We start from the raw sequence: 24,852 nt of genomic DNA, 5'->3' as shown, positions 1-24,852 counted from the left end.
ATTTATCCAAGTTCAAAATATTTACTTTATTAAAATAAATATATAATTAATAATATATGTTAAGTAAGTAAATGACAAATTATCAAATAATTTAACATAGTAATATGTTAATTAGAAAATTTCATGAAGTATTGGTTTATAAATGCTAAAACTTTTCACATCCGATATATGTCTTATTAATTATTATTTATTTGGAAATAATCCAGAATATCAACAAATATATTTTAAATTATAAGTTTAAATTATATTTATAATTTATACAGATAATTATATTGAATGAGAAGAATGACCCACGTATTCTTAAATTTCTTGACGGAAATCGGGTCTGAAAACTGAGTTCCTTGCTTAGTTTTAGATATTTCTTCTTTTTTCTAAAGGAACTAAAATTTTTATCGACTACCGTGTTGCATAGTTAACAAAAAGTTCTACAAGTATTGTAAAACATTGTCAGTTTTTTGTTATGGTTCTTATATCGTAATTTGTAGACGTAGTCTACAGCAACACCCAATCAGCTGAGTTTTGTTTTCATTATTAAAGGTGTTCGTGTCCAAGGCGTGTACCCATTTTTATTCTGAGAACTGACTAAAAATACCTGCAATGAACGAAATAAAATCTCTAGAACACGCTACTTTGAAGGTAAGACTCAAAAATGTTTCTTAAATAAATTACTAAAATATATTTTTATTTTATTGCAGAAAACACTTTACATTATTTCTTTATCACTTAATTAGCAACTTACTTTTAATTCTAAAAAATATTCTTATTTATCTATTCTTTTATCTATAGTAAATGTATTAAATTTAAAAGTTTAATACGTTCCTGTATCGCACAATAACGTTAGCCATGTTGTTTATTATTGTTAATCACGTCATTAAATGATTTTGTTCTTTTTATTGCCCTATTCTTAATCTAATAATTAATAAATAAGGGACGAAAGTAGTAATTTTGAGTTCCCTTATGTATATTTTATCTCTAATATTTTTATGTATAAATCTGAAAGAAAAATAACATATTTTTTACTACCATTGTAGGTGCCATATGAAATATTTAATAAGAGGTACAGAAATGCTCAGAGGGTGTTAGACGTTGAAGCTAGGCAAGTGGCTTCTGCTGTAAGTGATATTGACTCTGCTACTAAGAAAGGTGCTACTGCTACTGAAATAGATAATTTTCTTGGTGGAGTGGTAAGAATTACATAAATAAATATTTATAATTTTTAGCAATACGAAAGTGCTTGCAAAAGTCTATTTAGATAGAATATTTTGATTTTGAACATGGTAAGTATTATGCGGTAAAAAAAGATCTTGCATAGTTAGAATGTTAGACATAGGGAAACTACATTTAAAACACCTTATTCCTCACTATCCAAATAAATTTCAAGTCTTGTAGTGTATGGCTCATATAGAGTTGATATAAACCACACTATTAGCGAGTAAAGATTATTGAGTTAGTTACAAAGTTTAAGTTGGATGCTTATCCTCGGTGAGAGCCGCCCGTCAAATGCGTTTTAATTGTACAAATAATTGATTTAAATATATTTCGATCTAATGCATCATAAACGAGGTGAGGTTGTCAGCTATATAGAAATCTGTATGTAAACCGTGCATATTGAATGGAGTAACTCACTACTGAGCTGTGTCTAACATAGCAAGGAAATGAAAATAATTTAATGTAGACAAAAAAAATATATATGTTTTAAGTAAATTGATCAAACACATGTCACATATAATGTGAATAGATTGCACCATCATTCTAGAATATACTCTTATTATATAGAAGATTATCAAAACTTGTGCTAAGTGTTAAAATAATATAACTATAAAGTATATGTTATATAAAAATATAACAAACAATGTTTTTCTAAGATTATTTAAACTTAAATAATCTTCTATAGGTAGAAAAGCTGACTACAATGAAGCGTAAAGCATCAGAAGCAATAACGGAGGAAGTTCAAGCTGCTTTTGTCTGTAAGAAACGTTTAGAACATCTGAAAGAACAAGCTGGTGCTCTTGCTGATGCAAATGCACCTCAATCAAAGGTATTTATGTAGGACATTGCTGAATTAGAAGAGTAACTCCTGTTAATAAGGTGTTAGGTTATCGTGATTATTACGCATTTAAAATATATATATATATATATAATTCTTTAACTCTATTAATCGCATATATGTAGTATTTAACAGTTTTGAAAACCTGGTGTTTTGAACATTTCACAGTAGTCCGTTGTCACAGGTAGACTGAGGTGGCATCCATCTGTTAGTTGACACAATTATTGCAGCACCCTAGAGGGGAACACAATACAATTTCATATGTATGTTTAAATAGGTTTTCGGACTATTTGGTGCCCCTTTACGAGCGGCGCCCGCGGCACTACGCCACTCTTTCAACATTTTCTTATAGATTGACAGGCCCCTTATGGGGCCCTATTGGGCCCCTAGATTCCTCTGCTTACCTACATTGTAAAAAAAATCTCTTGATAATTTCCAGACGCAAATGAACCAGTGGCGTAAAGTCAGGTTGGATAGGATGCTTGTGGATTACTTCCTTCGCAACGGCTATTATGATTCTGCCAATAAGTTGGCAGATGCTCGTAATCTAAGAGATTTGACTAATGTCGGTGAGTTTCTGACTGTTTTATTATTTTTATTAACAGTTATGAAATAAGATATAAGAAGTCAATGAAGTGACCATTATTTAAGATTTTTAATCAACAAAAATATTATATCTCACGTTGTAGCATTCTCTCTTCCCAAATGGTCATTCTTAGCAATAATCTTAGTGTAGCAAAAATTTGTAAATATCTTAACAGAGATGCTAACAACATACATAACGCTGTGAGCTCGTATAACAATATCGAAGGAGCGCGTCAGAGAGCTTGGATAGTGACGAAATTCAACGTCGCGCTTTATTACTCTACCAGAGCGTTGAAATAAAAATAACTAATTCCACCGAGTGGGAATCGAAGCCACAACCGTTACGTTTAGTACACATTCAGATGCTGTTCCTTTATTAATAATAATATTCATGAAATTATCCTTCATTTTCCAGATATTTATGTATCAGCAGCTGAAGTGGAAAGAGAATTGGTAGCGCGTCGCACCGCGCGTTGTTTACAATGGTGCGCCGACAACCGCTCTAAACTGAGGAAATTGAATTCTACCATGGAGTTTAATATACGTATACAGGTATATTGTGTGATTATTTTTATTTTTAGGGTTGTAATGAAAATGAACAATGGGAAATATTGGGTCCTCTGAATATCTTATAAATTTAAATTAAATTTGGGAGTAATATCTTTTCACTAATAAAACATAAAAATAAATCATTACAAACTTATATGTGTAGTTAATTTCAAACAAAATAAGTGCATACGGGTGTAGCAAATTTAAGTTTATCCAGTGTTATAAGTTGTACTACCCATTCAATTATGCAACTGGTTCGACATCTTCGGTGAGCAGTACCGATTTGGTTGTGGGTTCAATCCTTGATCGAGGGAATTATTATATTTATTTTTATTTCCTCGCTGGTAGAAAAAGCGCGGCGTTGAGTTCTGTCACTCAATACGCAAAACTTCAAGCGGCGGAAAATTGGGAACGGAGTTTCTTAACACTGGGTTCCCTCTGCCTATCTTGCTATATGCTGGATACACTATGAAGCTGAAAAAAAAGGAAGAAACATACATTAAAAGATAATTATTTTATCAATATAATTTTTATTTATTTGTTATTATTTTCCAGGAATTCATAGAATTAGTCCGTGAAGATAAACGTCTGGATGCTGTGCGTTATGCTAAAAAGCATTTCTCTTCATATGAAGAAGGCCAGCTTCAAGACATACAGCATTGTATGGGGATGCTCGCTTTTCCTAAGGATACTGGTAATTGTTTTTTTTTATCTATAATAATATTGAAAAGCTGAAGAATTTGTTTGCTTGAACACTCTAATTTCAGCACGTATTGGAGCTAATTGAAAAAATATTTTTGTTGTGTTAGAAAGTAAGTACATTTCTTGAGGAAGGCTAAATATAGGTTTACACCTTATTGTTTTGTTATTTTGATGGAGATCACTGTTACATCAAAATAATAAATCAATAAGGTAATTAGAATGTGTCCTCATGACTCATTTGTCAAACATAACTCTTAGCTATTTCTAATTGACACATACATGAAGCCGTACGTACAAACTCCAGGCTTGGTTTTTACCAGAGTGAGCCACGACGGCTTCAAGTTCAAGTTAGTTATATTAATGTAATAAAGTTCTATTCCAGACGTGGAGCCCTACCGCTCTCTCCTCTCGGAGTCGCGCTGGCGCTCGCTCGTGGAGCAGTTCCGCTCCTCGCACTCGCGCCTGCTGCACCCCGCGCGCCTGCCCCCCCTCCCCGTTGCCCTGCAGCTGGGCCTGGCCGCGCTGCACACGCCGCAGTGTGCGCCCGGGGGCGGCGGCGGCACGTGCCCGGCGTGCCCCGCTTGCGCGCCGCCCCTGCACGCGCTCGCCAAGACGCTGCCGCACGCACACTGCTCGCACTCGCGCCTGCTGTGCCGGATATCGCGCCTACCACTCAATGAGCACAACCAGCCCATGGTGCTGCCCAATGGACAGGTGTACGGGGAGAAGGTGAGTTACTATGCACACACACACTTGCTGATACATGTGTGCATGCGGAGAGCCAAACGGCACGGTCTGTACGCACCTCTTTTGTCTCGTACACTGTCATCAACCTCTTCATACAAGCCCTCTGGGAGATCTTCATGCTTTTTACGTGACCTACCTCCAGTATGTTTCCAGTGCTTTCGAAGATCAACCGAGGGCTCCCCCTCGACTCTTTTCGATGTGATTGTTACTCCATTTTTTTAAAGCTAACTAAGACTTACACTCTAATGTTATAGCATGCCAGAAGTATGTAGCATTCATACAAAACTAAAAGAAATACAGCTGACCAGTGGATCCAGAGATCTTAGCGTTTTAACAAACAAACAAACTCTCACTTTATTATATTAGTATAGATAAATCGTTGTATAAACATCCCTACTTTTGCAAAAGCCTGCACAATACATACACAGACATAAGAAGTATTTAGTTCTCACTACTTAGTATAATTTGGGACATTTTGTGTATAGTACATTTTAAAAATTCCCAAACACAGTAAATGGTTAATCAAATTTTTAAAATGTATTTTTTGTAATTTTTAATATAAAATTTTTAATAGAATTTGTTTTTTTTTTTTAAATCTAAATATTAAATAACAGATCTATTGAATAAAAAAATAATGAACCTTTCTTCTATGTACATAATAATTAATATTATAATAAGTTATTTTATTTATTCTAGGCTCTAAAAGAAATGGTAAAAGAACATGGATCAATCATTTGTCCAAAAACAAAAGAAGTTTTCAGTATGGATCGTGTTGAAAAAGTGTATGTTATGTAAACATTATACTAAATATATAACATAATGTAAGGTTATTTGATTATTTACTCTTAGTTTAATATTTTTATGTAACTCCACCCCCATTTTTATAACTTGCAAATAATTTAATATGAGACTTAGGCCGTCGTGTTGCAGCGGTTCAGCGGACGACTGTAAACGTGACGGTTATGGGTTCTATTCCCACTGGAGGAAATTATTTTATTTCATTTTCTCGCTTTGGTAATAAGACAAAATGCGGCATCGAATGCCGCTTTTCTACACGGCTTCACGTTGTATCAGCTTCAAGCTGTATCCCGCACACGTCAGGGCAGGCAGAGCGAACCTAGTGTTAAGACACTCCATTCCCCACTTTTTGCCGAATTCTGAAGGCATTGTGTGTTGAGTGGCAGAACTCAACGCCGATAAATATTAAATAAATATTTCACTTCCTCGAGTGGGGATCGAACCCACAACCGTCGCGTTACAGTCACACCTTTGTGCCGCTGCGCCACGACGGCCTCGGCCTTCTCTACACGCTTTGAAAATTGGAAATGAGAAACAAAGTGTTAATGCTTGGTTTCTTCCTTTTACACTGCTTTATGTGGGATACTGCGTGAAACTAAAAAAATATTTATATTTTTTTGCAATTTTAATTTCATATATATTGTTTTATAAAAGAGTGTTAATATTGCAATCACTTGAAAAACAAGTACATTTATGTGTACAATATTGATAAACTGTTATACTAAGCAGCCAGAATAACAAAAAAATACAAAATTATCTAATAATATACAAAAAAATACTTTGTGTTATTCAGTTTTTATATATTATTTTGGTGTGTGTATAACATAAAAAATGTAAAAGAAAATTGAACGTTTGTCTATATATTGTGAAACTTCGATCTCATGATGTTATATGACTTAAATATGTTTTATTTATAAACATATATTTTTATAATAAAGTTATGTTTATCTAAATCTCTTTTTTATCTTAAGTGGAGTTTGTTTTTTATTAGCTTAGGCCTTTTAATTTTCTATCTATCAGAATAAATAATTATGAGATAAAAATTGCCTCAAAAATAAGGTAATTCACTCTCCACTCAGTTACATATTTCATATACGTTTATATAGACATGTTATTTTATTTTTGCCGCATAAAGCCTGTCCGTATTAATATTAATATTTATATTGTAAGACTTTGCATTTAAAAATAAACTTATGTACAGCTTGATGGTTTAGCAAAATTTTCAGTTTAAAATATTCACTTTTATAATTCGCTTGTAAAAAAATGGTTTAATAAAGAAAATTTTAAAAAGGTATAGCAAAAAAAAAATTGTTATATACAGTCATGATGCCATACTTTTCTATAAGGATTTATTAACTATTTATTAATTATAAAAAGTTGAATGTATCCTTTCATTATTTAAGTGCTTCTTAAATGTTTTGCATGAACTTGGTATTTTGGTATCATCGGTATCTTACATTAAAAGGATACAATGTGTGGATTCACAATCCTTTGTAATCTTTTAAATATATACTATGTACTCGTACGATCTTGTTTGTTATTTATTTCCTTAGACCTTTATCCAGTGCAGTGGCAAGGTTTCGTATTTTTTATTTATTTATTTCAGGCACTGTATTTTTGCAACCTCATTGAATTTAAAGACCGCTGTATGACAGTCCTCTTATATCTTAATTTATTAATCGTATATAATCGTCGTTGGTTAACTCGAAATTATCTTGCATGTATTTTCAACTAATTAAATATTAAGTTTGAATTATTCTTTCCTCAAAATTAAAAACGTAATCCTCAAAAATGTATAAAAAAAAAACAAAAATATTTAGTTATTTTTTTATTTGAACTAACATTTCCTCATAAAATATAGAAGATACAATACTTAAAAATGGCGTTCTATCACACTTGTATATAAAACTAAAATGCAAATCTATTGCTTTTTATATTTATAAAGAAAAATACACAATTATTGTAAAATATTCAAAAGGTTATTAAATACAAAACAATAATGTATATTAGTTATTATATTTGCTTAAAGAAAAATCTATTGCTAACCTCTATTAAGTATTCATCAATACTACGTAGATGTAGAGCCAACATATTATCTTGTATTATCTTGTACTAAAGAAAATAATGAGGCCCTCATGACGCCTTTTGTAATTACACGCTGTATCTCGCATATAGCAGTCAGCAAAGGGAACCTAATAATAAGACATTTCGTTCCCCGCACACCTAATTTTCGAGACATTGCGTGATAAATGGCTCGACGTCGGGCTTTGTCTTGATGCCCTAGCAAGGAAAAGAAAACAATTAATTCCCCTAGTGGGAATCGACACCATAACTGTCGCATTTATATGCCGCGGCTCCACGACTGCCTTTTCCACTATAAAAGAAATTAGCAATTTAAAAAATATAAAATCAATGAATATAATGAATTTACTTATAAACTTATATTGCTAAAAACATTTTAATTGCAGATAAATTGCATTGCAGAATATAATAATGACTGTTCCTAACTAAACTAAATCTATCACATCGAAGTGGATTTGTACTAACAACTAGTCTTATTTACATTTTTTATATACAAAGTTATGGCATTGGCTTATGTTTGATTTCTTTTAAAGTTTAGTACAATACAATAGTTTGATATTAATTAAGTTATTTGCTAAAATAACTTTATTATTTGTGGAAGAAAAACTGATTATAATAACAGCACTTATAGAATAACAATAGTAGAATAAAACAATATAGATGAAACAATATATTTTTTTTACTTAACAATTCCTTATTTCATGTGTAATGAAAAATTTCTTACTGATTTGTCAATTTGTTTTCATTTACTTGTATAAAAAGATATAAAATCTTGGGTGGTAATAAATATTTAAAAAAAATATTTTATATGAAATATAAAAACAAAACTAGAAACAAAAATTATTATTAAAAACAAAGATTATTAATGACTTTTTAAAAAGTAAAGTATATGAATAAGAAAAAAGTTGTAAAAAATTGATTTATAGTATATATTTATATTAATAATTCTAGACTGTCTGTATGCAAATAGAGTAAAGCTGTTTTTAAAGTTATGATTTTAAGTGATATTATACAAGTTATATACAAATAATAAACTAGTGAAGAAATATATATTATCGAAAGAAAATCATACTTTAATCAATTCCAATGATGTTTTTTTTGTGTGTTTTTATACGCTATATAGGTTAAATAATTATAATAACCGTAAATCGAGTATTTAGTTCGTTTTCAAGAAACATACAAGCGGACTTATATCTAAACTTATATTTTTTGTAATTATAATACTCAGTGCCCGTAACGGACTTTTATAATGAATATCAAAAATAGTAAAAATAAATTTCTTTAATACCAGTACCATTTACCTTTACTGGTTTATAATAATTTATATTAATTTTCAAATCTTATTTTAAACGTTACCATAATAGTGTGAAAACTTCGTTCCCCATTTTCCACAGAATTATAGAGGCATCGCTTTTCCAGTGATGGAACTCAACGTCGCACTTTGCCTCGACGCTAGAGTCAAGAAATTAAAGTATTACAAGAAATAAACATTTAATTTCCTCGAGTGGACACACAACCAGTCGCGTTTACAGTCATACACTTATGCCCCTGAGCCACGACTGGCCTGTTATTTGGTAGCGCTTAGTTTTTAATGAGTAATTAATTCACAAGCTACATTCACAAAAAAAATGCAAAAATTTTTTAATAAAATATTATCTTGTAAACAATGTGGCAATATTAAGAACACTATATGAATAAAAAATCAAATCAAATATTTTCTTACTTTAGAAATTTTTGTTTTAAATATTGGACATAAATCGATCATAATTAAGAATGAATCAATCATTAGTATAAGCATCCAAATTGTTTCCTTAATTTCACTTTATTTTATTATACAATGAAAAACAAAAAATGCACATTATTTTTAAATACCAAAACATAATGACGATAATATGAAAAAAAATAAAACAATTATTCACATTTTTGTCGAAAATCCTCAAAATTACATTGATTTAAAAAAATTGGCAACAATTTTTCAAATAACTAATATTTTCTTAAATAAATCACATACCATTAAAAAAACTTTCCTTACTCTAAAATAGTTAACCAAAATACTGCGTCATGAAGGCCATTACAACTATACCGGATATTAACGCCGCTAAATGTTTCAAAGACTCCATTTTATCTTCCTCTCGTAGTAAGTCTGGCAACACTGTCACTAACGCGATATGGAGAAACCCGCCCGCTGTGAAGGGAACTATCCAAGAAGTTTTTGCTTCTAGAATAGATATAGAAAAAAAAGAATTAATTATATCTTCAGGCTCCGCATATAGTGGGATAGGCAGAAGAAAGTCCGTTTAAAAACGTAATTTCCCACTTTTCCTCTATTTTCGAAGTAATTCGAATTGATTGGCGGAATTCAACGCCTCGAGGACATTTCTTGAAAAATATATATTCTAAGGAGTCGGAATCGAACCCACAACCGTTGCGCTTACAGTTAAACACTGCGCCGATGTACCACAGCGGCAAATAATAATATTATTAATTTATTACCTATAGCATTCCTAGCTCCACTAAATATAACAGCTGTCATGGCACCGATCAGACCCGCCGAAGCTGTTGCCTGGAACAAATAGACATTAAATAAATATGTGGATATATATAATTTTTCTATATTCCTAAGCCGTCGGTAAAAGTTGGTACATATCAAAATTTAACACGTATATTTCAATTAATTTTTCTAATTATGAAAAAAAGTTAGTCTTTTTAAGTGATTAACGAGATGAAATTATATTTTATAATGTACAACAAGTTGAAAATTGACGACTTTTTATCTGTTATTGATGCGAAAAATAAAAAAAACCAAATGTCACTTACCAATTGAGCTTTAGCCGCCTCCCATCTTGAAAAACCACTCTTGAGAAGAATTGCAAAATCACCTACTTCATGCGGGATTTCGTGAACTGCAAATAAAATATTGCTTATTTTACTTCAAGCATAATATATTATGTTAATTAAATATGTAACACCTTAAAATATATTTTTTTACATAGAACTTGTATCTTTATAAATACAGAAATCTTGTAATAATCTCGTCTAATCTGGCAATAATCTAATTCAATATCTACTAAATTGGCTTAACACTAGGTTCCCAGGTTTCTTCTATCTACAAAAAAAGGAAATTAAAATAGTTGGAGAATAAAGCAGTTTGAAATCTGTCATATGTGGATTAAAAAACACAATTACTTACCCAATATAGCAAAAGTTGTAAGTAGTCCCACTCTGAAGCCCACCAGGAAAGAACCACCAACAGCAAGACCGTGTGTGAAATTGTCTATTGAATTGGCCATTAAGTTTAAATAGCCTGCTACCTGAAATTAAATATTCTTTTAGCATCACACTATCCTGCACATAGGAAGGTCGACAGGGGAACGTATATATAATAATTCATTCCCCGGAGTGGGAATCGAGTCCACAACCGTCGCGAGTGCAGTCGCACCCTTATACCTCTATGCTTCGACGGCCCCAAAATATAATTTATTCCATACAATATTAAGCAACCTTAACTCCAACAAGCGCCAGCCAACTTTGTCATTTTTTTTTCTAACATAAACATCGACGGCATAATTGAAAATTATATTTAATTTATATAGTGGGTTAAATCTTAATAGTCTGTCTATGGAATACACATAAGATAATCTATTATTAGAGGACGTATTTATCTATAAAATAGAACTGATAGAACCCAAAACGACGGATTTTAAAATTTAGAAACAAACGGCTGATGCAATGCAATGTTTTTTGTTGTTGGTAAACTTCCTTTAATAATGTTTGTTTTATTTTAATTGGTTTATGTAAAAAAAAAGTTATATCAATTTACTTCCGAAATCCCAATGTTTTTACTTTCGATTAGTTTACATAAACATATAAACAACAAATAAATTAAACATATTATAAAATTGAAACATAAAAGAATAACAACGAACTCACATCTTTCTTCTCGCTCTTCTTGTCCTTGGTAGCTTGAAGGGTCTTCTCCCGCGCCTCCCGCAGCAGACACCTCCCCATCCACCGGTTGCCCTTGCACTTGACTGCGCCGTTCGTGGTAGTCATTATTGTGCTGCAACACGTGCCTTCACCTGGGGACGTTATGTTAATATTATCTATAGATTTAGGTAGATCTGCCTAAATTAATTATAGATTTAGAGCCATGGACGCCTTGAAGTTAGCTGTAGATGTCTACAGAGACTTGATTTTATTGTCGTTGATATAAAATCAATTTTAGAATTATTGTGCAAAAGTTCAGAAAGCCTAACTTCAGAGCAGCCACGAGTCGTCGTGCTGTACTTAGTTGCACCTTTGCCTAAGTAGACTTCAAAACATGCTAAATATATTTTTTATTAATTATTACCTTTAGTGTTGTTATTAAAGATGCACGTATCATAAATGTCCTTAGCCGTGACAGTTCCGTTTCCACCACAAATTCCTTCACCCTTAGACTTTCCCCTATTCTTTCTTTCAACTTCTAGGAGCTTCTCTATTTCTTCGATCTCAATATGATTGACAGAACCGTTCTGTTTGGGTTCTTCTTCACTTTCTTCTTCAGCTCCAGCGAATAGTTTCTCTACTACGATGAATACAAGCATACCGAATAGACACCAAAGACCGCATTTCATCGACACATGCTCGCCTCCTGTAATGAAAAGAAATAAAATATAATGACGGTTTTTTGACTCCTTCTATTCACTTAAACTTCTACTTCACATTAAATTATAACATTTTTTCAATTTAAAGTAGACCGAAACAACCAGTGTCAAGAGATATCGTTCTCCATATTCCGCTTTATTTCGCGTTATGCTACATCGAGCGGCGGAACTCAACGCTGCACCTTGTTTTGCCAAGACGGGAGACTTTATATCCTTTATTTTATTGGATTGATCTCATAATCATCTCCTTAAAAAGTCAGACGCCGCAATTCACCATGGCATCTCACGACGATATAAGAGGAATATTATCAAATATATGTCAATAAGATTCAAATTAAAAACAGTAGTGTTGTACTAGTAGCATTTATCATTTATATTGTTTGCTTTACTCAAATAAAAGGAGCATTGGAAGTGAGCATAATATGTGTCAATGTGTTCTTTGAACAACGTTTAAACAAGATAAGGTTAACCGACAACACTATTCTACTTCCATTGACCAGTTTATGTAGGTACATGAGGTTTTAATAAATAATAAATCACCTTCACGCTATATCCCGCTTACAGCAGGGTAAGCAGAGGGAACCTAGTGTTAAGACTTTCTGTTTCTCTCTTTTCGCCGAATTACTTTTTGAAGCATTACGTGTTAAGTCGCGGAGCTCAGTTTAAATAATAATAAGAATTTAAATAATTAAAGAAAAAGCAGATTTTAAATATCATCTTATCTTAACATTATATAAAAATATATACAATTAGTTTATAGAATTATGAGTAGCTAGTAGATATAATGAATCGTATAAATATAAGTGGTCGTTAAAAACAATCAAGGGAAAAATCAAGTTATTGATCCTCAGTTAATGCAATTTACATTCATCCAATTAAAAGTATTTTAATATTATTTTGTTTATTCTTTTTCTTTTTTTCAGCTTCGCCCTGTGTCCTGCATGTAACAGTGTAGGCAGCGGGAGCCCATAAACACGACAGGTTGTAGGTTCAATTCTCATTCGAGGAAATGAAATGTTAATTTTTTTTATTTTCCACGCTCTGATAACGAAAAATGGATGAATAACGCAATATCACGCCAATCGATTTCGATAATTCTTTTGTTACTGGAAAGGATACACTATAAGGGTAGTTTGAAGAGAGTTTGGTTAGATTTTGATTATGGGATCCAGTTAAAGTCGGTTTTTTTACGTTAAAAATTATGATTTTTGAGCGCATTTCCAATTCGTCATACTGTCTCGAACAGTTCGACTTGTACCGTGTGCTGTTGAAAGTAATGATTGTTGTGTATAATATGTTAATTCTTATTCTGAAAATGATAACAGTAAATATATACTAATAATTACTAATAGTAATAATTACTAAAGTAATTATTATGGTCTTTTAAGGCATTGATCTCGACTGTGAGGTTATTAACTGTTAACTGATATGGTTATAAACTAAGCTCGTTGAAAGAATTTATATGTACCATGTGTGTTGTTATTGAGAAAAAAAGTTATTTCTATAAAAACTCGAAATTTCATAAGTTAAGGAAAAAAAATAAATATTTATTAGATATTTTTTGAATATATTTAAAGAAAAAAGGCATATTAATTAAGATTAGTTCCAGAATTACTATAATCTATTAAATTCACAGAATTCAGTTCCTGAGATTAGCGAGCCCAACCAAACTATCTCTTCAGCTTTATCATATTTCTAAAGATAGATAATATAAATAATGAGGTTATAAAGTTAATACAAAATAAATAAGAAAAATATTATTCATTTAAGTAAACAATCTGTGACCTATTTTATTATAAGTATACTATACACAAATGATTATACCAAGTAAGAATAGTAAACAAATTAAAAAGAAAAACGCGACCTTTCCTCAAACGACTTGTAACTTATCAAGCACCTATATGAATCATATCACACACGTTTGTTTACAATTTTTCGCCCATCAATTTGGAACACTACACCTCAACCTATCATTGAACGTACGCAATTATCAACTTAATTGCTTGGTAATAAGATTGTATTTTAATTCTGCCAAATAGTGTCAGCTGCAAAGCACGTCTCGCGACACAAAACCTCCATAGTTCATGTATACAGGGCCAGGGGAACTTAACTGTTTACGTTATTATCAGAAACGCTATGCAATATATACCTACATGTATGTGCACGATATTACTATAAAATATATATATATTAGTATGAATATATATTATGATAAATCATTATAGAAAAAGTTTAGATTTGATGACATCTCTTTTATTTGAAATCTGACCCTTTCCATACCATTTTTTTATATATTTAACATTTTAATTGTTTAATCTAAACCTAAGGCTAAATAATGCCTACACGTGGTGTGACCGTCGCTTCTCCTCATTTCAATCTCTTATCATTAAAATTTTATTAAATTCAATAAGCGATATAACAATCTATCCTGATCTCAATATGGTAATATTATGTTGTTGATGGTGTTTCTAATTCCAATATGGGAATCCTATAATCATTAAATGTATCTAGAAATAAATTATGAATTAAACTTTCCAATATAATATATTAAAAGTACAAAGTTAGAATAGGTTTATTACGTATTATTTAAACAATAATCATTAATTCATTTAACGGAACATAATACAATAGCTTTTGTTACTTTTTATCACTGCCAATGTCACGTTTACTTCATATTACATTTTATCGTACATTTTCCTTTGTCAAATGTTTTATAGAAAGTAGTTAAAATATTTGATTATTTGGATATTTATATACAGTTCAAGAATTATTTAATATTTGCGACTTGTGCCTTTTAACTTTAACTTGAACTAATGTCTGACTTAACCGTTAAATTACGAACACAGCTGACTTATTCGTAGCATTATTGAATTTCTTTATCGTAATTTTTTTAATTACTTTCAATAACAACTTGCAATTGCTATTATATAAATTCTATTTTTAAAAAAATCGACCTTTGATCAAACTGAAATAAATGTTTATCAGTTGATTTTCCTCAAAATATATTATTATGTATTTACCTTTGGTGGCAGCGAGGTCGTGTTGCCATGCTTCCGGCAGCAAATGTAAGAACACGTCCCCCAGAAGACCTCCCACGGCAAAACTCAGGAGTATCCTTAGTGTAGCTGCACCAGCTGTAACAATATAGGATTTTGGAAATTTTAGTGTATAGTTCATTTTTAATCTTTACGCTGTATGACGCACAGTAGGGTAGAGAACCTGTTGTCAACATACTCTATTCCTATTAAGACACTTCCGTTCCCCACTTTCGCCGAATTCTTAGGGTAACTCAACACGTAGACGATTTAACCACCACGCTTTGCCTCGTTATCAGTGGATATGAAAATACTAAATATTTCACTAAGTATATAATTATAGCGTAACATAATATAGGAACCGTAATATAACAAGAGTTTCTTGTAATATAATTTTACGGCAATGTGACTTGAACAATATTATATAAATTAAACTTAAATTTAAAAAAAACTAATAATTGTTAGACCTGTTATTAAATACATATAATTAATGTACAATATTCTATGTATAAAAATGATATTTTATTGATAAAAAATTACACTTTCCATTAAAACATCTTTTTGACAAACCACTTACGACCTGTTTGTTCAGTGACTTCTTCCGCTAAAATTTTGACCGCGTTAGTTATTGCAGAACAATATGACGTCATACTAGCGTAGGTAAAATTCGATGATGGGTTTATTTATTATTTAGGTTAAGTAAAGGAATCAATTAAATTTTATTGTTGTAGCGGGGTAAGCAGAGGGTACTTAATGTTAGGACACTTCCGTTCCCCATTTTCCGCCGAATTTTAAAACATTGCGTGTTGAGTGGCGGACGTTAACGTCGAGCTTTGCCTGGACACCGGAGTGAAAAAAAATTAATAAAATTTCTCTCGAGTGCGAAATGGACATACAACCTGTCGCCTTTAGTCACACTCACACAAATACCTACAGTACATATATTCCGCTATCCAACACTCATTGTCTAAATAGGCAGAAAATTGAAAACGAATTGCAACCTGAAATGAAGAAGATATCCAGAAATGAAGCACATAGGATTACTTAAATCGTCCATTCATAATTTTTTAGGCTGTATTATTGACATAATTTCAATTTCTTTTATATTTCAGTTATCCCAGTTCCCTATATTTGCAGTTAATAGAGTGTCGGGACACTGGGTTCTCTCTGAAATAGATTAATAGTGTAATCTCATATTAGTTTATATCTAAAATTATAATAAGTACGTTATCAAACAAGTCGCTCGGAACTATGATGTATTAGCGATAAACCCTTCAGATTTGAGTAGTTACAGTGATTTTGATAACATTATTGGCGTTATCATTATTGATTCTACAATTAAAAGTTTTCTTATCTGGCTACTTAGTAAATATTTAGAAGAGTTTGTTAATAATATTAATAAGTAAAATTTAGTTACTCCAAAGTGATATCTTAAATTATATGGGTTAATAAAATAAGAAAAATTAAATTAAAAAAAATTGATATAGATTTACTATAAATAAATATGACCGGGATGGTTGGCGCTTGATGAGAGGCCTACGTTCAGCAGTGGACGGCGATAGGCTGACGAAAAAAATATATATAATTTAACAGATAATATAATGATAATATACATATAACATTATAAATATAATGTATTAAACTTTACATTTGAATGACTTTTATTAATTCAATCAATTAAAACGAATCTAAGAAATCCCTATTTAGAAATTCAAGGGAATTTGAAATGTGAATGGCACGCAAAAAGTTTTGTTTTGTTAAAAAGAAATGAGAATACGAGAAACGTTACTATATATTTGGTAGTTAGCAAGGGTCTACGTGACCCATTGAAACAGTAAAGGATTGAACATATTTACAGTAATTAAAGTTATATAGATATCTTAACAACATGATATTTTTTTGTCTTCCTCTCTTCCTAGGAATTCTTCCCAGCTTGGTGAATTAAATAAAATAATCTCAAATATTATTTACTATTATTTATCGTACCCTAAATATAACATGACTGAGTCTCGTCACAGTCTCTATTCTCTTTTCTCTTGGCTGCATCTACATGGTGTTTCGAGCGATAGTGAATATCATTTGAAAGAATTAAACATTTATATCTATTCTATGACTACTGTACTATTCTATATAAATAAAGTAGGTATATGGGCAGAACCTATATTGCAAACAGCAAATGTATGTTATTCCCCCGCCGTCTGGATAGACAGTGCAGTGTTGTATTGCACCACCCACAACGTTATTGCTCGATATAACAAATAATGGCGATAAACTGCATCCTGCAGTATAATAAAATAATAAAAAATACTTTGTATTCAATACGAAATATAGTTTAGATTACTGAAAGTCAACCATTTTAAAGTAAGATTTATCGGACAGTCATACATTTGACATTTTGTCATTCAAGAGTAACAATAATGATAAAAATCTTAATCATACGTACATAAGAGTAAAATATATAGGAAATTGTACCCTTAGAAAACAAAAAAAATATTATCTTTTTGAAATAGCTACGCCTGCGACGTCATCTGCTCGGGAAAGTTAAGTGATACAACTGTTTTATTTATGAACCAATTGAAATAAAAGAAACATAAACTACATCTTAAGGGTAGTTTAACAAGATACAATATTGGAATATGCATTTAAATCGGTTAAGCCGTTTAGATTAGATTTTGAGATTAGCGACCACAAACGGACATACAACCAAAAAAACCGTTATTTTAAATTCCATTGCATTGATAAATAATATATTTTCTCATATAATGCCTTTCGTGTACATTTTTATTATATGTACCTAGAGATCAGAGGTGCAATAAACCTTAAGTACATATAAAACAATCGGTCAGCTGTCACGCTATTCCTGTAGAGTGATCTCCGTTATCTCATATCGAGCGCTCCTCACGTAATGATAAGGTGACAAACGTGCTGATAACAATTATTTTATTATGGGAACTACTGTGCTTAGCAAAGAATATATTCAATTATTATATTTTTGACCTATATATTGTGGTTGTTGCAGTTAATAAAACACTATAACTGAACCTTTGTAGGATCCGATCAATAATGACGAGTGCTAAAATATACTAAGATTTCTAATGCTAACAAGTTAACAACTACCGTGCGAACCGGACCTCAATTTTGACTCACTGCGCTCGCAAATTCTCGGTAGTGTTCGCATGTTGAGCGAAGCGAGAAATGAATTTTTGAAATTTTAGAAATCATCTACGTGCTCATATCTACCCATATGTTTGCAAATTTTCATCTCAATCGGTGAAACCGGTGAAACGGTGTTTGGAAGCCTATTGGTGACAAAGAGTGTAAAAAATCTCCAGTAGAGCGCTCCGCTCGCTTCCCTCAATAATATTATATCTATTCTTCTATACTAATATTATAAATCAGAAGTTTGTTTTGTTGAGGGAAGCTATATTATATATAATCACGTTAATTGTTATATAATAACAACGCGTTTCTGATTCGCGTAGCAGAGTTACCTCCTACACTTACTGTGTCACTCTTAGTTATTTATATTTGAACACACGGGCGAAGCCCCGAAAAAGGTAGTCTAATATAAAAGAAAAATGTTTAAAGCAATTTAGATTAAAACACCGAGTCCTTTTTAGACGACCAGTTTAATCCCGTGCCGATGGAATGCAATAAAAAGTCTATTCTTCTATACACATTTCAAAGAATTATTGATAAAAGCAAAACAACAATAAGGTCGGAAGGTTAGTGGCTGGTCATGAAGTTCCTCAGTTTATCTTTAGCTATAATGATTATAATATACATATATCAATTATTTATTTATAATTAGACGTTCTGTTTATTTTCTTCTTACACAGAATATTGATAAATATATTGTATTTTTTCACTTTACGGTAACGCCCCAATTTTGAGACATTGCGTGTTGAGTGGCGGAACTCTACGCCGCAGTTTGTCTCGTTGGGAGACCAGATTGCGAATTCAATCCTCCGAGTGAAAATCAAACACGCACCACCGTCATGTTAACATTCAGATGCTGTCCCGCTGTGCCACCACAAGGTAAGTAAATGGCTCGGGTTCTATTCTCAATTTCATTATTAAGTTTTAAAGAAATACATATGTAATATATATATATATATATATATATATATATATATATATATATATATAGGTATATAGAAATATCTTTATTATAATACTTTCATAAGATACATTAAAACTTATTTTATCTTTATAAAAAAACGAGAAGAATTGAAGATATTTCTGATGATAGATATAAATACATTCTGTAATCAATCAGGTGACTTTAATAAACGTCACTACTGTCACTTGCACGGGTCGTGAGTTCGAATTATATACAAGTTATCGTGAAAAAGTGCGTATAATCAGATATTGTAAGTAACTATGATTCTTCTTGGAAAACAATGGATTACTATTAGACTTTGTCCCTTGTTCCCGCTCGCTCTATAATAAGAGAAAACAGAACGATGTATTATTCTATATGATTTGATTTCCTTTTTTTGCAGCTTGCATATTAATTTCGCTTTGACTTTAATTCCCATTGTAAAACAAACAAAACTTATACCTATAATAGAACGAGATTTAATAATAATCATTCTTAGGTTCACATTGTAGGCTATCAATTATTAATATTTAGGATGTATCTGTTAATAGATACAATTATATTTTATGGCTGTTCTTAAATTTTATTATGACAATAACTTTTGACCGAACTATTCTCATTTCCACGCTCTGATGACATAAGGGTTGAGTGTCCTGACACTTTACTTTTTCTGTTAATTTTCCGTATTATCCGGGAAAACCGGAAGCTATTTTATTGATATTTGTTGCTATTTTGCAACCTTTGTGGAATTGAAAAATCGCGTGCAGTCGAACATGTCCCAAAATGTTCATCATAATTCAACCTTCATTGTTACTTGTTACTGATACGACATTGACATTTCATTTTTTGAATAATTCATTCGCGTAACATAGTTGAAACAATAGGTGTTTATTGAAACATACAAGTTATTCTTCAATTCTTATCGAAGTGAACTTATATAATATAATGAGGTTTTTTATCTTTTATGGTAACATTTTCCTATGAATTAATTAAAAACTTGATGTAGAACTAGACTAGTTAGAGGCCGTCGTTGCCACTGGGTTGCCGGCGTGCGACTAAAAGTGGAAGCGCGGTTGTCGGTGCGATTACCATTCGGGGAAATTAAATATTATAATATTTTCATTCTTGCACTGATAACGAGGCAAAGCGCGGCGTTGAGTTCCGCCACTCAACAGGTCTCAAGAATTCGGCAAAAACTGAGGAAGTAACTTAATAGGTAACGGAGTGTCTTAGCACTGCGCGGGATACAGCGTGAAACTCTTAGATCACTAATAAACTGATTCAAAATAATAGGTCACGCACGAAACATCCAAAAAATATAATAATAAATAAAAAGCCAGCCTTAATAGGATGCATTAATGGCCACTTATCAGCTTACGATACCAAACGTGATCATAAATAAATAAGAGAAATAAAGAAACTTTGAAACAAGTTTGAATCTAAAAACAAAAACTTTCTTTAACTATCCCAATTAATAAGGGATAATTAGTTAAACGTAACATTGAACAGTATTTACCATCATATCTTGTCAGTAGAAACGAGAATGTTTCCACCATACATAAAGTATGTACGTACAATCATACATTCATTAATGGGAGGCACAATTACTGTATGACCACATTGGAACTAGTTTACCATATTGAGCGTTTGAGCTTATTAAACTATAATTTCCATCTTAAAGGCATATATCTCCATCCGTCTAGCCAGCTTCACGGTGTATCCCGCACATAGCAGGGTAGGCAGAGGGAATCTAGTAATTTTAAGACGCTCCGTTCCCATTAAGACACTTCTTATTCTAAGTTTTAACTACTTAAGGTACATTAACGACAATTTTTAGGTATGTAACCGGAATATGAAAAAAAAAGTAATATTTAATTATGATAAGTAAAAGTTTGATGCTTAATTTCTGATAAACAACTTTTTTAGACAAATGTAACAATCATTTTTTATTCATATTTTCCAAAACTTCCTAAAAGAATATATTTTCCATTCAGGTGTAAGTACATCGCTTATCACGTAGTTGAGATCAGATATCTAATTTTTTATCAATACAGACGTTCATTGCCCAACTGTTTCTCAAGTTGTCACCGTTGCGATCTCAAGCGTTAACGACACTAATAGAACTTTAACGAAATACTCATCGACTGTACGATTATATTTTTCGGCTTCACACGTCATCCTCAAACAATTGGGTTTGCAGAGAGAACACAATTGGCAGTGTGAAAACACTTTGCTCTCCTCTTTTTCTCTGTATTTATTTTAGAAACACTGATTGTGGAGTGGTACATCTTACCGATATTTGAATATTTTGTAGTTTTTGTTGCTGTTAGACCTAAGCGTGAAGGCCACAATTAAAGCCACAAACTATTCACTGCATTAAGAATGAGGAAATTTTGATCAACCATTACCCACCAGAAGACCCTGAAGACACCAGTGCTAGAGAATGGGTTAGAAATGAAAGAAACAAGGCGGAAGCAATTGTAAAACCAGCTCTACACCACGGTACACAAGGAATGTAGGAAAATTTGAAATGAATTTGTAAAGAATATTGATTATATTCAAATACACCATGGTTCATTAAAACAACTGAGCTTCATTAACATCTTGATATGCAATTAGTCGCTAAAGGAAATTCTTTATATTTGATAATATTTGTTTTCTATAAATATTGTTACCTAGATTCTAGATTATATGTCCTAGTCAAAATCTACAAATTAATAAAAATTTTAATTGTAAAAACATTTCCTGAAATGTCGTGGACTTAACATTTTCAATACCAAGATTAAAAATAATATTGTCATCAAATTGAAAGAGTTATATAAAACAATTTAAGACAAGAATTTATTTATGCAAGCAGAGTAGCAATACAATTTCATGATAAAGAGGTCATTAAAGTGCAGTGGGACATCTGACTGTAAATGCAATAGTTGTAGGTTCAACTTCTACTTTTTGGAATGAATTATTTTAAATTTTGCTCTTAGGCAACACAAAGCTCGGTGTTCAGTTTGCCAATCAGTTCATATGTAAGATTACTTTGATGTTATAATGAAACTTTTAATCACAATTTTATCCACAATAAAATAGTTTAAGAGAAAATTGAAAACCTACAAATAGAATACTATGTATTAATATATTTTAATAAAATATGCCATAAGCAAATATTTTTATATAACATTTTTATATCTTTAACAAGATATATTTTAATTAACACAACTACTAAGCTATCATTTATTGTAAAATCAATCTTGATTGAAAGTAATAAATTGGTAGCAAGATGCATTAATAAATAGGTTAAATATTATCAACACCAAACAAAAGAACTCGTGATAGTTCTTTGTCCCATATCATTGTCGAATTGATGACACAAGAAAATTAAAAATAGTTTGACAAATTTTAAAATTGACACAACTTACCTCCGTCTTTAAAGGATGCAGTTTCATCGATTGGAATTATCAGCAATGGTAGGATTCCACTTAGGCCGACCAACACTGAGGCAAGGGCAGAAAACAGCCAAGGATGTTCATCCAACTCTTCCACAAAAGTATAAAAATATTCCGGCAAAAATCCCGCTACGGTACTCTCCATTTTAACTTTAAATTTATGGTTATTTCCTTTCGTTAAGCAAAAAATTATTCTCAAAAAAACACCGCACACCGCTAGTTATTTACGTTGTATCACAATATTTTTTATGAATACTATTATTCCATAGTTTTCGAAAGATTCGGCCGCGGAGACGAACTAACCCACACTGAGATTGAGTACGTCCGTCCTTATCTACACAGATTCGATTGTTAATCTATTTACCGCGAAAGTTTTGTAATTTTGTAAGTGACGATGAATTTCGTTATTTCATTTTTGCCACCTTATTTACTACGCAACCGTCTACGAGACAATACACCCACTACAACGCAATTTGATGAATAGCAAATTCTAGACATGGGCGTTACGTAGCGTCACTAGTTTCAGAAACTGCTTACAAGCCAAATCACGGCATAACTAGTTTCGGGCTGTCGTCGAAACTAGTGATTGTGATGATTCGGAGCTACGCGGTGATTGTGAGCTACGCGGTTATTCGAAACTACATACATGTTGCGTTGTGGTTATGTGTCTGTACACATAGCCATTATTTCACATACGTAGTTTCATGAGAGTAAGCAGTAAGCACTAATCAAGTTACATCGACACTAGCACAGTTGTATCTCGCTCTATTATAGTACGTACCGCAACAAAAAAGAGACGAGAATAGGCGAATTTGATTGATAAGCTACAAACATCGTACTTTTTTGTATTATACACCCAATGAAACGAAAAAGCGATTCTAAACTGTAAATGCAGAAGTTAAACTATATTATTTATAGTTTTATGAAAATTCCAAGAAAAAACCATATTATTTTTATTAGCTACATTGACACTTATGTAGTTGCATCTTGCTCTATTTTAGTACGTTTCGCAAGAAAAAAAGAGACGACAGTAGTTTAATATGTATGCATTAATACAATTTGATCGATTATTATTTTATATCGATAATTAAAAAATAAATTCTGCCTCGACACCAGAGCGAAGAAATGAAAATATAAATGTAAATAAATATTTAATTTCCTCGATTGGGGCTCGAACCCGCAACCGTCGCGTTACAGCCACGCCCTTGTGCCGCTGCGCCACGACGGTGGATTTTAACCAATTCCGAGTTTTTTTTTGTTTAGCGTGACGTAGCTTTCCTAATGTTTATTATTTATTAAAAGAGGTTCGGTTACAATGGCTTGCGACGTTCACTTCACACTTGTATATCTTAAGCACATTGGGATTTTTTATGCGATCTACTAACACTTTTAAGAATTCCGAGAAACGAGGTTCGCTACAAAAAATTGAGGCGTAAACCCATCACTTAATAGAACTTTGAATGTTGATAATAAATTAGCGCAAAAATCTGAATTTGATGTTTTTAATGATTCCTTACGTTTGTATAAAGCTCAACAGAAAAAATATTTTATATACGTAATAAAGAATCCATAACTGAGCTTACAATTTTTATAACTTTTTTTAAGATCTTAATTTTGGTTTTGTATTTTGTTATTTTTTTTTGTTTTATGTTTAGCTATATAGCAATAGTGCAGGCTGCTAAAATTAATTACTTTTTAAATGTTTTTAATTTTAAGTCTCTTAAAGTTTTATTGTATACTTTATTTTAATTATGCAAACAAAAATTCTGAAATGGTCAGCGAATAAAGGCTTTATTTATTTATATTCAGTAGTAAAATTTTAAAATTTAATTTTAATTCAAATACTAGATAAATAAATCAACTTCACGCTATTTCCCACACACAGCAGGGTAGGCAGAGGGAACCTAGTGTAACACTCTGTTACACTAGGTTCCCCACTTTCTGCCGAATTCTGGAGGCATTGCGTGTTGAGTGGCAGAACTCAACTCCGCGCTTTACCTCGACACCAGAGCGAAGAAATGAAAATATTAATTTAAATAAATATTTCATCTCCTCGAGTGGGGATTGAACCCATAACCATCTGGTTTTTACCTCAAGTTTGGTCTCAAGTTTCATCCAA

General features: G+C 31.7%; 2 protein-coding genes across 6 annotated transcripts; one reads left to right on the top strand and one right to left on the bottom strand.

Annotated features, from left to right (window-relative positions):
* The first annotated feature begins 291 nt into the window (after positions 1–291).
* On the top strand, positions 292–7,533 carry Kaz (E3 ubiquitin-protein transferase Katazuke). 4 transcript variants are annotated; one of them, XM_085202907.1, is made up of 9 exons: positions 292–446; positions 538–636; positions 1,032–1,184; positions 1,895–2,038; positions 2,487–2,616; positions 3,048–3,184; positions 3,737–3,875; positions 4,266–4,612; positions 5,327–7,533. In XM_085202907.1, the coding sequence occupies exons 2-9, from the start codon at positions 598–600 to the stop codon at positions 5,423–5,425; spliced, it is 1,188 nt and encodes a 395-aa protein (XP_085059033.1). In that variant the 5' UTR covers positions 292–446; positions 538–597; the 3' UTR covers positions 5,426–7,533. The 4 variants fall into 4 exon arrangements, with proteins under 4 accessions (XP_085059033.1, XP_085059032.1, XP_085059034.1 ...); XM_085202906.1 differs by having other exon boundaries at positions 309–636; XM_085202908.1 differs by lacking the exons at positions 292–446; positions 538–636 and adding an exon at positions 690–836.
* Positions 7,244–23,218, bottom strand: Zip99C (Zinc transporter Zip99C). 2 transcript variants are annotated; one of them, XM_085202911.1, is made up of 9 exons: positions 22,707–23,218; positions 15,177–15,290; positions 11,862–12,143; positions 11,441–11,589; positions 10,701–10,821; positions 10,328–10,413; positions 10,004–10,073; positions 9,605–9,728; positions 7,244–7,802 (listed from the first exon to the last, which is right to left on the bottom strand). In XM_085202911.1, the coding sequence occupies exons 1-9, from the start codon at positions 22,876–22,878 to the stop codon at positions 7,739–7,741; spliced, it is 1,182 nt and encodes a 393-aa protein (XP_085059037.1). In that variant the 5' UTR covers positions 22,879–23,218; the 3' UTR covers positions 7,244–7,738. The 2 variants fall into 2 exon arrangements, with proteins under 2 accessions (XP_085059037.1, XP_085059038.1); XM_085202912.1 differs by having other exon boundaries at positions 7,244–9,728.
* Positions 23,219–24,852: the final 1,634 nt, after the last annotated feature.

The sequence above is a fragment of the Heliconius melpomene genome, chromosome 19 (assembly GCF_056956725.1).
Source record: "Heliconius melpomene rosina isolate 202511_hmr_F chromosome 19, ASM5695672v1, whole genome shotgun sequence".
NCBI classification, from domain to species: Eukaryota; Metazoa; Arthropoda; class Insecta; order Lepidoptera; family Nymphalidae; genus Heliconius; species Heliconius melpomene.
The sequence above is the reverse complement of the archived record's forward strand: the minus strand, read 5'-3'. Positions and strand labels throughout refer to the sequence as shown.

What these genes read in the sequence shown, in the direction of transcription:
- Kaz (XM_085202907.1), top strand. Translation starts at nt 598, where the DNA reads ATGAACGAAATAAAATCTCTAGAACACGCTACTTTGAAG. An exon ending in TAGAACACGCTACTTTGAAG is followed by an intron (nt 637 to 1,031) that starts GTAAGACTCAAA and finishes CTACCATTGTAG; the next exon opens with GTGCCATATGAAATATTTAA. An exon ending in GACAGGTGTACGGGGAGAAG is followed by an intron (nt 4,613 to 5,326) that starts GTGAGTTACTAT and finishes TATTTATTCTAG; the next exon opens with GCTCTAAAAGAAATGGTAAA.
- Zip99C (XM_085202911.1), bottom strand. Translation starts at nt 22,878, where the DNA reads ATGGAGAGTACCGTAGCGGGATTTTTGCCGGAATATTTTTATACTTTT. An exon ending in CTTTAATAACAACACTAAAG is followed by an intron (nt 11,590 to 11,861) that starts GTAATAATTAAT and finishes TAACGTCCCCAG; the next exon opens with GTGAAGGCACGTGTTGCAGC. An exon ending in AGGCGGCTAAAGCTCAATTG is followed by an intron (nt 10,074 to 10,327) that starts GTAAGTGACATT and finishes TATTTGTTCCAG; the next exon opens with GCAACAGCTTCGGCGGGTCT.